General features: G+C 32.0%; 1 protein-coding gene across 1 annotated transcript in view; it reads left to right on the plus strand.

Annotated features, from left to right (window-relative positions):
• Positions 1–762: 762 nt before the first annotated feature.
• The window catches only part of GNAT3 (G protein subunit alpha transducin 3), a 39,483-nt gene continuing 26,090 nt past the window's right edge, over positions 763–14,155 (plus strand). Inside the window, exon 1 of the mRNA XM_069461993.1 lies at positions 763–1,018. Within this exon, the coding sequence (XP_069318094.1) occupies positions 901–1,018 (118 nt within the window). The 5' untranslated portion in view covers positions 763–900. The remainder of the gene's footprint in view (positions 1,019–14,155) is intronic.

Raw genomic sequence — 14,155 nt, forward strand, 5'->3', positions numbered from 1 at the left:
TTTTTATTCCCTTGGCACCAAAGCAACAAAAGTCCCTCCAGCACAGCAGCAGTTGTTTCATGGCCCTAAAGAGTTAATATACTGCCTAAATTGAATACAGGTCAGTGTCTACACTAAGTGGGCCCTCAATTAGTGTTGACTAATTGACTTTCTCACAGTCAATAAAAGCTCAATTTACAGAGATGGAGTCTATAAGACTAAAATCAATAATTTAAGAAAATTGTGTGTTGAATACTATATTTGTACCAATACAATATGTATAAATATAAAAACTATATGTATTTGTTTCCATTGTTTATATAAGATGTTTTCTAGTTCACTGACACTAATAGATGCCCAATAATTTTAAGTAATAATCTCAGCACTGGGAGACCATAAGGTTTGAATAGCTTAATATAAATATTGTGATTGTGATGCAAGAGTGATTAGGAAGCATTTGAAGAGCCAAATATCTGAAGATAAGATGTAAGCATTGTTGATTAGTAATAATAATTTCCAATCACAAGACTAGAGATTGCCTATTAGAGAGAAACATTCCATTTGAATTGCTCACTGTAGATCATCTTCTGTGTACAGATTCTGACAACTTTCTACAGTATTTTATGCTACTCTTTAAGGCAGATAAGCCTGTTTTTGAAGATGTGCCAAAAGTGGCCATTTAATTTGAAAGCATAATGAATTTCCTCTTTAGCTTCCATCAGGGTTGTATGGCTCTACCCCTTGATCAGGTGACAGATGAGAAAGCATCCCCTTAGTCAAAACAGACTCCCAGAGCATGAGGGAACGGGCTGTTGGATACTTCAGCAGAGCATTGTTCCTGAGTCCTATGTCCAAACCAGAGCTGCGCTCTATATTTGAAAATTTTGAGCAAATAAACTGATAAGTATCTAAAACCAGAAGATGGGAAGTAAAATTAGTTCAGAGAGCAAGGAGTCAGCCAAAAGGTCAAAAGAACTGGAGAAAAAGCTTCAGGAGGATGCTGAGCGAGATGCAAGAACTGTAAAGTTGCTACTATTAGGTAATATTTTTCCCCTAATTGCTTTCCAAACCCTGGTTTTTCTTTAGTTTCTCAAACTTTAATTTCTGAAATAGATTAAAACATGGGAGATTTATTATGAAAATGTATTTGGAAACTTAAGCAGACTTTATTTGAGCTCTATAAATATTTAATATTTTTTGGTTTGGTATTTTATTACATGTTTTTTGCTAGGCAAAGAGGTACATAGTAGATAACTCAATTTCCCTGTCAATAATATGATTTACTATTATATAAAAATCATACACATTTATTATTTTATTGTACCCTAGTCATTTTCTGAATGTCAGCTTTTCAATACTGAAAACAATCCTTTAATTACACATTATAAAGATCTACATTACTTTGTACGGAAATATCTTGGGTTGTTTAATATCAAATGTAATATGTTATTTATTTACCTGTGCTTTTAAAATCAATTAGTCTCAAGTTATTTAGAAAATAATGATAAAGTACTTTATATTAATATTATTTAGGCTCCTGAATATCACCTGTGATACTGTCTGTACAATAGAGAAATACTCCATCTAAATCCTTTTAGAGCATTTCTGTATTCATTCAGGTCAGGAACTACATCTCTTCTACTTTTTTCATTCCCTCAAATCTCAACAAAATATTTTACCATGATTATAAGTTCAATAAATGTTTAAAGAATGAAAATAATTTTTATCACACATTTTCCATAAAAAATAAAACATTTAACATGCAGTGGTCACTGAAACAGAATTATATTTTTGAAGTAAAAACTAAAGACCTATTACAAAGCAGAATACAAAACAAGAGCTTTGATTTAATCAGAGTTGTATGCTCTCTCTGACTTTGGCTATACACAAAAGGACTTGATTGTGTTTCAGAATTGTGAATCTCTCACACAACAGATTTCCTCATTTTCTCAGTGTTCCCTTACTGTGTCTAATTTGCTCCCAGTGGCAAGAGTGTTTCAAAAGCCAACTGTGGGATTGCGGCACTTGCTCCTCAAAGGAAGGGAAACGTCCTCTCCCTTTACACACAAGTTCTGTGGCTGCACACACGCCCACAGCACTTGCCAGTAACCATCTAGAGGTTGGTGACTTAGAAAGATGTTGGAATAAGTGCTATGACACAATGCTTATCCTGACACTTCAGAGAATGCTCTGGGGCTATGATCAAGTGTGAAAGTAATATGGACATAGAAAAAACAAACAAAAGGTGAGAGAGAAAGCCAAGCATTCATACAAATGCATTTTATATTCCTCTGGTCCTAAGAATAAAGGTATAAGAGTAGTGATAAAATACAACAAAAATCCCTATGTTTGAATAAAATTTCAAAAGAATAGACATATTTTCTACATACCGATTTTTAAATTATTTCACTTATTATTTTATAAAAATAGAAATGGAAAGCCAAAAAAAAAATGAAAAGATACTAAAATTTAGACAAAGACAAATGCTATCAAACATGCCAAAAAGCAATGACTCTTGAGATAAGCACATCAGAGCAGGTGGTCAACTGGAGATTCACTTGTGAAAGAAAAGAGCCAGGCAGCATGGTGGTTTGCAGGGGCTGGGGTGTTTGGGAGGTAGAAGGGGAGGTGAAATATTGGTCAAAGGATACATAATTACAGTTAGGAGAAATAAATTTCAGGAGATCTATTGTACAGCAAGGTGACTATAGTTAAGGATGATATATTGTATTCTTGAAAAATGTAGAGAGTAGATATTAATGCTCTTACCATGAAAATGATAACCGCCTGGTAATGCTTTGTTAATTAGCTATATTTAACCATTCCACAAGGCATATATACTTCAAAACATAATGTAGTACACAATAAAAACATGCAATGCTATCTATTCAAAAAATAAATTTTAAAAAATAATATGTGCAGATGACTGAAAACATATCAATGAAAATTTAGTCAAAAGGTACAGTGTAATGATGGAGAAATGGATAAATTTTTAAATTTTTGGACTGAGAATCAGATTACTGATATATGGAATCAGAAAAGTTACAGCTTCACACAGAGCTATTGATTTGGGCCCAACTCTTATGTACAATGGTATCAAATAAAAAAGAAACCATATCAATTATTTTTAGATTTAAGTGGTAAGTTAGACCAAGAAGAAAGAGTAACATTTGTTCCAGAGGTATAAAAGAATCATTAGTGGTACTAGTATACCTTTAACTTTTCTAAGACTATCATAATTTTATACATTCATTTTCATCATTACCATATCATAGCTTGGATTTGTGTGCACCAAACTTCTCAATCATATTTTATTTATACAAAATAAATCAAATTCTTTAAAGTTTTTCTTATTTTAATTATATTCCAAACATTTGACTGAGTTTTCCCTCCTGGACTCCTTTTGAGTTCTATGTATACTGTTTCAATTATCAAAATCAAAACAACAAAGTTTTGCAAAAACTCTGCATCATTCCCATTTTTAATTGAATTCAATCTGGCCTCATTAAGACATCATAAAAGTGTTCAGTAGGACTAAACTAACACTTCCCATTTCTCTCATCCTTAAATCTCCTCACCAGTGAAACCTACTTAATTTGTCCCATCATCAAAACAGTATTTTTATTCATCAGTGTGATCTGAATAAGTTTCTAACCTTACCAATGAATGGATGGCATGTGGGACTAACCAGCTTAACCTTAGTAATGATCAGATCCTGAGTCTAACGCTACATTTACAAAAATGAGAAATCTACCAAACACTTTTGACAGAATTTACTGTTTATGCTGATCCTCATTATCTGGTGAATTTCTAGGTGCCTAAACACAACATTACCTTTCCAAATTTAACAGAGTACTATAAAGTAGACGCAACCATTTGGCATTACTGAACACAAGATTTCAATGAATCTGAAGACCTATCAAAATGCTACTTTACAATAAAAGGGTCTCCTTGCAGACAGATTTCTTTATTACATCTTTCGGACCTTCAGTAAAATTACAGAATAGATGTCAAATCTGTGTTTTTCAGCAAAAGGCAGACTCTTAGGAAATATTGGAGATGACTCATACATTGCTGACACATTTGATAACTGCAATTAAGACAATAATGTAATGTACTCTGAAAAATAATTAGCCTATAAATATATTCCAAAGAATACATTTTAATAAGAAAAACAAATTCTAATGAATAAGATGTTCTTTGGTAGACTGTTAGTTTTTAAAGTTTTATTTATAAATGTTTGATTAAACTGTATTGCTATTCAAAAGAAATACCTATTGCTTAGTTATAAACTCAATATGGATCATGTTTCCACTTTTTCTTTCTCCTCTCTTTGTGTTTATTACTTCAGATTTCAGTTTAAATTTATTTCACTGCATTACTTTTCTTGTGTTTTTATAAACTGCCATCACAGGAGCTGGTTAGATTTGAAGCCCCATGGAAAGTACAGGAAAAAAAAATAGCTTTCTTTTTTCTTCATATCCAAAACACTCTCCCACATTTTATACATAATTAACATTCATTCTGCAATTCTCAGTTATGATATTATAGTTAGCTTTTAGCTAGGTATTTCCAGCACTATGACAGGAAGTTCATCATGGGTGTTCTTTTCCTTCAGTTCTAAAACCTTTTTGTTTTTAATTTTTCCTTGTGCTATATTGTAAGCATCACACTACTCTCGTAATGGTGCCATATGAGTTTTAGTGTTTTAAAATATTATTCCAATCATCTGGCCCTTAGAAACATGAATATGGATAGAATCTAGAGATCAAGGAATATCTACTTTAAATGTGATTATAGTTAACGTAGCTAATCAATATTTTCAAATTTTTCAAATAGTCTTACCTATTCAACAAATATATTTTGAAAAGTATGGCTTTTTTAGTATTACAGGAGGAGAGTTATGATAATTATGATTTGACACTTCTAAGGGCTTGTTACAAAATAATTGGTAAAATAAAACTTACACAGCAAAATGAGCTAAATAGTTTGACCACACAGAATAGTGAGAATAAAATTTAATACCAGCTAGGAAGAATGTGTTTTCTAAGTCATTGAGGTAAAATTGATTTATTAATATTTCATTGAGTATTTTGCTTTTTCATCTCTCAGAGAGACCTTGGGCTAGCCACATTTTCCTCAGAAAAATGATAGGTGTCAAAGTATTTGGTAAATTGTAAAAATCCAGACAAATGTGGTTTATTCTTTTTCATTACAGATTCCCAAATCTTAAAAAATCAAATTTTAGTATATGTGTACAATTTGTCTTCCCTTTATGTAAAACAAAGAAAAATGAGGACATAAGCTGGGGAAGAGGGGAAAGGAGGTAGTAATCTGGAACATTCAAATTTATGATTTTTTTAGCATGACCAAATGGAGATATATATTAGGTCAATATATGGGTCTGGAAATTAGGAAGGATAACTCTAGTGAGAGCTTTGTTTTTGATATGTTGAATTCCTCATTTTACTTATATTTTCACTCTTCCAGATATCCAGTGTGTATAGACTGACAATGTGATTACCCAAGGCCTTTTTTTGGTTGTTGAAACATTAATTTATACTAAAAGATTGTATACACAACTATTCCCACAATTAAGGAACACTCAGACAAATATCTATCTATTTATAAAATAGGCCTGTGTGAAGAAAGTCAATTTGTATTTTAATGTCTTTATTTTTGAGCCTAATAGGAAAAATGATATATATGCTCAAATGCTTCTCAAAATCCAAGAAAACTCATATTTTTAAACATATCTAATGCATACAACTTGATGAGTTTGGAGATAAGCATACATCTGTAAAACCGTCACCATAATCCATGTGGTGAACATTTCCATTGCCTCTAAAACTTTCTTCCTGTCCTATTATTTATCATCATTATTACATGATAACACTTAGCATCAAACCTATACTCTTAGCAAATTTTTAAATATATAGTACAGTATTTTAAACTATAGGTACAAATATTATCAGATATTTTTAAATGAAGTATAAATTGGAAGTTAGAATATTCAAATAAAAGATTAAAAAGAAAAGATAGTACATACCTATAATATTCTTTCTCAGAAATAAAACATGCTTAGATAGTTTGATGAGGAATTTTACAGATTCATGATGCTTATTATGTCTACATCACAGAAATAGGTATCTGGACACAGTAATAGCCATAGGGCTATATCTTCAGTGCTTAATGATATCACACACTGAAAAACCACATTATATGGTATTTATGTGAAAATATTTACATTGACTCTAACCATCAGACAATATATAATATTGGACATTATATAAGAAAATTTTCCTAGACTTTAGAAAAATGTCAATGTTAGGAAAACAAAATAACAATAATACCAAAGGAAATTTTCTAAATTAAAAGAGTTTAAATAATATAACAAAAAATGTGTGAAACTTGATTGGATCTTGAATCCATGAAACATAAGATATGAAAAACATTTTCTAAAACAATCATAAATTTAAATATGGAGTATATAGTATTAGATAACATGTGAGTTAACATAAATTTTCTTAAGTTTGAAAATAGTATTGCATCTTTTAGAAAAATGGCCTTAATCTTAGAAGATGCATTCTGAACTATTTATGGGTGAAATGTCTGATAAAGATTCAGCAAAACAAAGCATATGAAAATATGTACATAGATGTATATGTAACTTTATATATATATATAAATAAAAAAGAAAGAAAGCAAACATGGCAAAGCATCAATAATTGGTAAAGGCAAAGGTTATAAAATACAGGCTTCTAAAGTACCCTCAAACCTCTGTAGGTTTTCAAAATAACAAGATAAGTTTGAGGCCAGGCATGGTAGCTCATGCCTGTAATCCCAGCACTCTGGGAGGCCAAGGCAGGAGGATCACTGGAGGCCAGGAGTTTGAGACCAGCCTGGGCAACAAGTGAGACCTTGCCTTTACAAAAAAACTTTAAAAAAATAGCTGTGCACGGTGGCACCCACCTGTAGTCCCAGCTACTCGGGAGGCTGAGGCAGAAGATGGCCTGTGCCCAGGAATTTGAGACCACAGTAAACTATGTTTGTGCCACTGCACTCCAGCCTGGGCGACACAGTAAGAACTTGTCTCTGAAAAAAAAGTTTGTGAAAAATAAAAACAAACAAATATTGTGCTATTATTTATTTTCTGGCAAAAGAAAATGTACAAATTTATCTGCAAATTTATTCATATTGCTTTGTAAGTGAATTCTACCAAGCAGCCCAGGGACAGATTATTTCAAAATTACATCAACATTTTTAGGAAATTCTTTTCAATTCATCATTTGACAAGCTTTACAAAATTTGACAATGACAATAACAGGCCAATCATCTTCACAAACATAAATACAAAAACAAAGCACAATATTAGAAAATTAATGCCAACAATGTATATTTTTTAAAGGGGGCAGGGAGAAGGGTCACTACAGTATCAAATTAAAAGGGGAAAAATCATAATGTCTGTGGATGCAAAAAAAAAATTAATTAAATAAAATTCTTCATCAATTCCTGATAAAAAGCACTTACTGAACTAGGAATAGAAGGGGATTTCCTGAGCCAAACATGCAGTGCACAAAATTAGTAATTATGAGTAATTATTATACTTAATGGCAAGCATTTAGCATTGTTGACTACAGATACTGAAGAAGGACTTATGATGATTAATGGGTTTCCTGTTGACAGAATAGACTGTAGGGTATGACACAGTTTCCTGTCCTTGACCTTCTTCTCTTCAATACTCCTATCAGGGATTTGGGTGAAGGTGGACAGGCAGGCATTTCAAACTTGAGTAAAATTCACTTCGGAAGGCTATATTGACAAAACAAAGTTAGAATTCCAAATGATCTCAACTAGCAGAAATGCTTGCCTCAAATAAGCAAAATGATATTTAATAGATATTTTTATTAAGGTTCAAAATCAATTAAATACATGTGGTTTGTGGAAAAAAGTATTTGGTAAGAATTGATGTAAAAAGAAAGGTACAAAAACTTTATTTACTACAAGCTCAATACAGGTAAAGAATGCTACAAAGAAAAAAAAAGAAAGGAGGCAAACTAGTCATGATTCCTATTAAGAAAAATATTCTATTTAAACACAATCAGCAGGAGTGAGGCAGGCAGATCTAGGTTGCATCCCTATCTTACGGCATCAGAATATCAGTGCTGTTCATAACGCTGATATCTACAGTGAAATTTTCAGTACCAGCATTTCAGAAGGAGATTGGCTCTTGAATAGCACGTAGTTCAGAGGGTAAAGGGTCTAAAAATCATGTGCCACAAGAAAGGATTAAAAGAATGGAAGATATTATACTTGAAACATATCCTTTTTTTTTTTTTTTTTTTTTTTTTGAGACAGAGTCTCACTCTGTTGCCCAGGCTAGAGTGAGTGCCGTGGCGTCAGCCTAGCTCACAGCAACCTCAAACTCCTGGGTTCAAGCGATTCTTCTGCCTCAGCCTCCCGAGTAGCTGGGACTACAGGCATGCGCCACCATGCCCGGTTAATTTTTTCTATATATATTTTTAGCTGTCCATATAATTTCTTTCTATTTTTAGTAGAGACGGGGTCTCGCTCTTGCTCAGGCTGGTCTCGAACTCCTGAGCTCAAACAATCCGCCCACCTCGGCCTCCCAGAGTGCTAGGATTGAAACATATCCTTAAAAAGATGTGAACACATTCTTTAAATAAGAGAAAATGTTGAGAGGTCATTATATGTTAGAGTATGTTGTAGGTAATTTACATCTATAATTTAATCCTTCCAAGACTTAAAAGGTAGATATTAATAACACAATTTTATAAAAGAGGAAACTGACTCTCAAGAGAGATTAAATTTGATCAAGACACCTAGTTGAAGTCAGAAATGAGTGCAAGCCCATATCTATTTAATTCCAAAACATGACTATGCCTATTGCACTTTCGTACCATGTCTGGACTATTTGAAGCACAGTCATGTGGAAAAAAGAGAATTTTCCTGTTGTTCCATGAAAGGAAAGAATAAATAGAATAAATTAAATTGGTTCAAAAAAGACTACCCTAAAAATCTTAATATGGGAGTCAGAAGACATAGTTTCTTTGTTTTAAGATAGATCTGGGACTTAGCATGATTATCATAATCTCTACTGGATTCGTTTTTTTCATGCAGAGAATGAAGAGAAGTACACAGCTGGTTGATTTCTAAGGTTTATTTCTACTGTAGAATTATGTGATTTTTAAGACTACCTACAAAAAATCTTACGTATGATTATAAATCAAAGTGTTCAATCTCATTTTGCCTATTTTAACAAGCTGTACAAAATGAAAAATCAAACTTTATTTATATTCAGTTGAAGTTTAGTTACAGGTATAGATATTAGGTAGCTTTAAAATTGTTTTGATATTTTCAAATAAAACATGTGGACCAGAATCTCTGATTTCTTATTAAAAATAAAATAATTTGTGAGTATCAAAGTAAAAATTAAGTATAAAAATAAATATTTAATTACTGGAAACATTATCTATTTCAAAGAAACAGTGCATATCTTGTTAAAATTCCCTTGACACTCCTTGACCCAGAAAATAATTTTAGTGATGACTGCAATTTGGAAGGAATAGATTATCTCAGGACACTCTCAGCATATGGGAACTTGCTGTTAGAATGTCTATATTTGGCTTTATAAAATAATCTAATCTTACAAGAATGCAATGGCTATTGTGAACTAAGACCTAGAATTGTTGTGAGAATGGGATTCAATAATTTATTTCTGAAATAACTTTGCACTGGAGTTGCAAATAATAAATGAGATTTTAGAAAGATTGGCCTTTCTTTAGGAATTTTCCTGTTAATGCTGTATTTGACTATACTGGACCTTCACATAGAAGAATGAAGTCACTACATAGAGCAAGGATGGCCTAGGCACCTTTTTAAAGATTTCTAAGGGAAAATACTAATTTTAAATATATGGTTTCATTTAAAAGTAAATGCTGTTTTTTAAAGGTGATTGATTATTCTGTTTACCTTATATACATCATGAATTACCAGCTAAGTTACAAAGAACTGTTATATGACAACACACCCTCTAGCCTCAGAAATAATTTTGGAAATTCCAGGTCTTAGTGTCATCAGTATGAAGTACAGAAGACCATTCTAAACGTACACTGACTCTCTTGCATAGTCTAAGGGTCACTTTTCCCCCAAATTTATGATATATTTTTGACTAGTCAATAGTAACAGAGTGACTAGAATGAAATTTGGTTGTGATTATTTTTTAACTGTACAACAGTGGTTCTTAACTGATGCAATATTTGTCATAATATACATTCTGGTACAATTCTGGAAAATTCTTGACAGACTTTTTCTCTTATTATCAAGGTAGATAATTCATTAAAATAAAAATAGTCTAAATTATTTTCACTTCATTATAGAAATGATAGATATTATAGCATTATTTGAGGGAATTTAATTGATATTAAGAAATAAGACATTCTTTTTTCAGTCTCAGATTTCCCCCTATATGTTCACTCCGGTTGAATAAAACACAACACTAAATACACCTGCATGAGCAAGGACTGAAGTTCCTTCTGGGCTGACCGACTTTTCTCCCACATCCCCACAACTGTGATCTTCAAGACAGTAAAATAAATGTATTTGGAGAAGTGAGATATTCTCCAAATCTGTCACTTATGTAGAATGATGCTACAATCTCTAATATCCACTTCTATTGTTAGGGATTTTAAAACAAAACCTGTTAAGGACAGTTTTATAGCCTTATTGAATGACTTTCCATTCAAAGTGATGTACATCCTACAGCAAAATAGCAAATTATCTAACGCCAGCAAATCAGAATATTGTGCAGAGTTCACTGATTTGCTTCTGCCACTCTCACAAATAACTTTCAGCCATGCAAAATAATATAGTCAGTTGTCTTCTAAAAATTGGAGAGGTGGTATTCTAATGTGATTTTATTTCATTTTTAATAGTTTTAATCTTGGGCATTGCAGCCTCTATTAAATGAGATGGCTGTACCCAATCTGCCAGTTTGTGTTTAGTTCTGTTAAGTAAAATCTATGGAGAAATATTAACAAATTACTTTGGTTAATTTTTGCATTTATCAACTTTGTTGTCATATTTCACTACCTGTGCTGTAGAGCACAATAGCATAAAATCCTAAAGAGATGTATTCTGGAGGTTTACTCAAGAGAAAGAATCTATATATGATCACCAAAAAATATAACATTATTTCCTAAAGCTTTACCATTATAATTTCCTCAATATCACATAAGATGGGCTGCTGTTTCAGAAAACTACAGAAACTAGATACATTTAGATGTGCCTAAGAGCCTAGGACAAAAAAAATTTGTTGTGAAATAGAATCAAATTTAGGTGTAGCTATATCTTTCATTAACACTTAAGAAAACATTGTAAATCATACAGAAATATCTCAATTAAAAAATATAGTACAAAGGACAAAATCTTTTTTTCTGAAATATGAGTTTAAAGAATTCATTTGTTTCATTGAGATTCTACTGAGTTAGGCACCGTTCTAGGTACTTTGGATAAATCAGTGAACAAAAGAGACAAAGACTCTTGCCAATGTGAAATTTAACTTGCTGTGATGGAAGACAGACAGAAAACATTAAAAATGATATATGAATGATTTTTAAGCATATAGAAAATGATAACTGTTAAGAATGAAGTGAAGGTAAAGTAGAGAAAGGAAGATTAAGTGGGTGAGAGTTGGGTTAGAATTTTAAATAGGGTAGTCAGCGTCCTCTGATTGAATACATATTTTAATACAATTTGAATAAAGCTTTGAGATTTGGAGTTACCAAAAATCATATTACTTTTGCTTACATAAAATTATACTAGTTTTAGTAAAACAAGGCAGTTGACTGCCATGCTGATAAACGCATGGTAATGTTTATCAATTTTCCTGAATTTGGATTCTTCCTGGAAAATCTGAAAATTGCCTTACTTGTGCTACTTTGAAATCTGTCCAAAATTAATAGGCATTCTGACACTTTGAAGATATCCTATGACCCAATTTTTGAAACTGCCAGTAAAATTTTGGCTAATTGAAGGTTGCAAATATTTTTTAAACATGTATTTCTTTAGAAATTTTATATTTTTAGTTTTTATATATAAGTTTATTAGCCATTTCAAATTAATTTTTGGTATGTTGTGATGTGAGTCAATGTTTGTTTCCATATATTTACCCAATTGCTCCAGCATTATTTGCTGAATACATGTAGGGTATCTACAATAGGATATTGTCTTTACAAAACACTACAAAGTTTCTTAGATGCTTGGATTCTCTGACAACATTGCTTTATGTTTAATTTTGTGCTGTAGTCTGCAAAAAATTTCATGCTTATTATGTTATTAGAGTCTTCTAATAATCTTGTGAGTTAAGTATTCTCAGTTTATAGGTGAGGAAATTGAGGGGGTTAGAGGGCTTACTGAAGCTGTTACACACACACGCACAGAGGGAAGAGAAAAAACTCAAACCTAGGTTATCACACTTTATTTCAGTACTTCTTGCTTTTCATTTTTGAAAGAAATACTCTTTAATGGCAAAGGAGACTCAAGATATATCCTCAAAAGACTTTGAGACACAGCCTGAAATAACCACTGATTTTTCATAAAAAAGCTCAACAAAATACTGGCAAATTCAACAACACATCAAAAAGATAATACATCATCATCAAAGAGTTTTTATACCAGGGATGTAAGTATGGTTTTACATATACAAGTCAACAAATATGAGTCATCATATAAACAGAATTAAAGACAAAAACTATATGATCATCTCAACAGATGCAGAAAAAGCATTTGATAAAATCCAGCACCACTTCATGATAAAAACACTAAACAAGCTATTTGTGAAAGGAACATACATCAAAATAATAAAAACCATATACAAAAAATCCACAGCCAACATTATACTGAAGGGGGAAAAATTAAAAGTGTCTAAGAACTGGAATGAGAAAAGGATGCCCACTTTCACCACTCTTATTCAATATAGTACTGGAAATCCCAGCCAGAAGAATCAGGCAAGACCAAAAAAGGCAATCAAATTGAAAAAGAGGAAGCAAATTCTGTTTGCTGATGATATGATCTTACATTTAGAAAACCCTAAAGGCTCCACAAAAAATCCCCTAGATTTGATAAATGTATTCAGTAAGGTTTCAGGATACAAAATCAATATACCAAAATCAGTAGCATTTCTATATGCCAATAATAAGCTGAAAATCAAATCAAGAAGGTAATTCCATTTATGATAACTACAAAATAAATATAATACCTAAGAATTTATTTAACCAAGGAGGCAAAAGACCTCTACTAGGAAAACTACTAAACGCTGATAAAAGAAACTGTACATAACACAAAGGGAAAAACATTTCTGCTCATGGATTGGAACAATTAATATTGTTCAAATGACCATACTGCCCAAAGCAATCTACATATTCAATGCAATTCCTATCAAAATACCAATATCAATTTTCCAGAAGTAGAAAAAAATCCCAATATTTATATGAAACCAAAAAGAAGCCCAAATAGTCAAAGCAATCCTGAACAACAACAACAACAATAAGCTGGAGGCATCACATTACCTGACTTCTAATTACACTACAAGGTTATAACACCAAAACAGCATGGTGCTGGTATAAAAGTAGACACATACATCAAGGGAATGGAATAGACACCCAGAAATAAAGCCACACATCCATAGCTAACTAATCTTTGACAAACTTAACAAGAACATACACTGGGGAAAGGATACCCTTTTCAATAAATGGTCCCGGGAAAATTGGATCACCATATGCAAAAGGACTCCTATGTCTCTCACCATACACAAAAAATCAACTCAAGATAGATTAAATACTTAAATGTAAGACCTGTAACTATAAAAGTATTAGAAGAAAACTTAGGGAAAGCTCTTCTGGACATTGGTCTAGGCAAAGAAGTCGCAACTAACACCTCAAAAGCACAAGCGACAAAAATAGACAAATGGGACTTAATTAAAGTAAAAAGTTTCTGCTCAGCAAAAGAAATAACACAGTGAACATACAATCTGCAGAATGGAGAAAATATTTGCAAACTATGCATCTGACAGGGAACTAACATCCAGAATTTATAAGGAACTCAAGAAACTCAACAATAACAAAGAAAAACAAACAAAGTCATCAAAAAGTTGGCA

This window comes from Eulemur rufifrons, chromosome 29 (genome assembly GCF_041146395.1).
Source record: "Eulemur rufifrons isolate Redbay chromosome 29, OSU_ERuf_1, whole genome shotgun sequence".
Taxonomy (NCBI): Eukaryota; Metazoa; Chordata; class Mammalia; order Primates; family Lemuridae; genus Eulemur; species Eulemur rufifrons.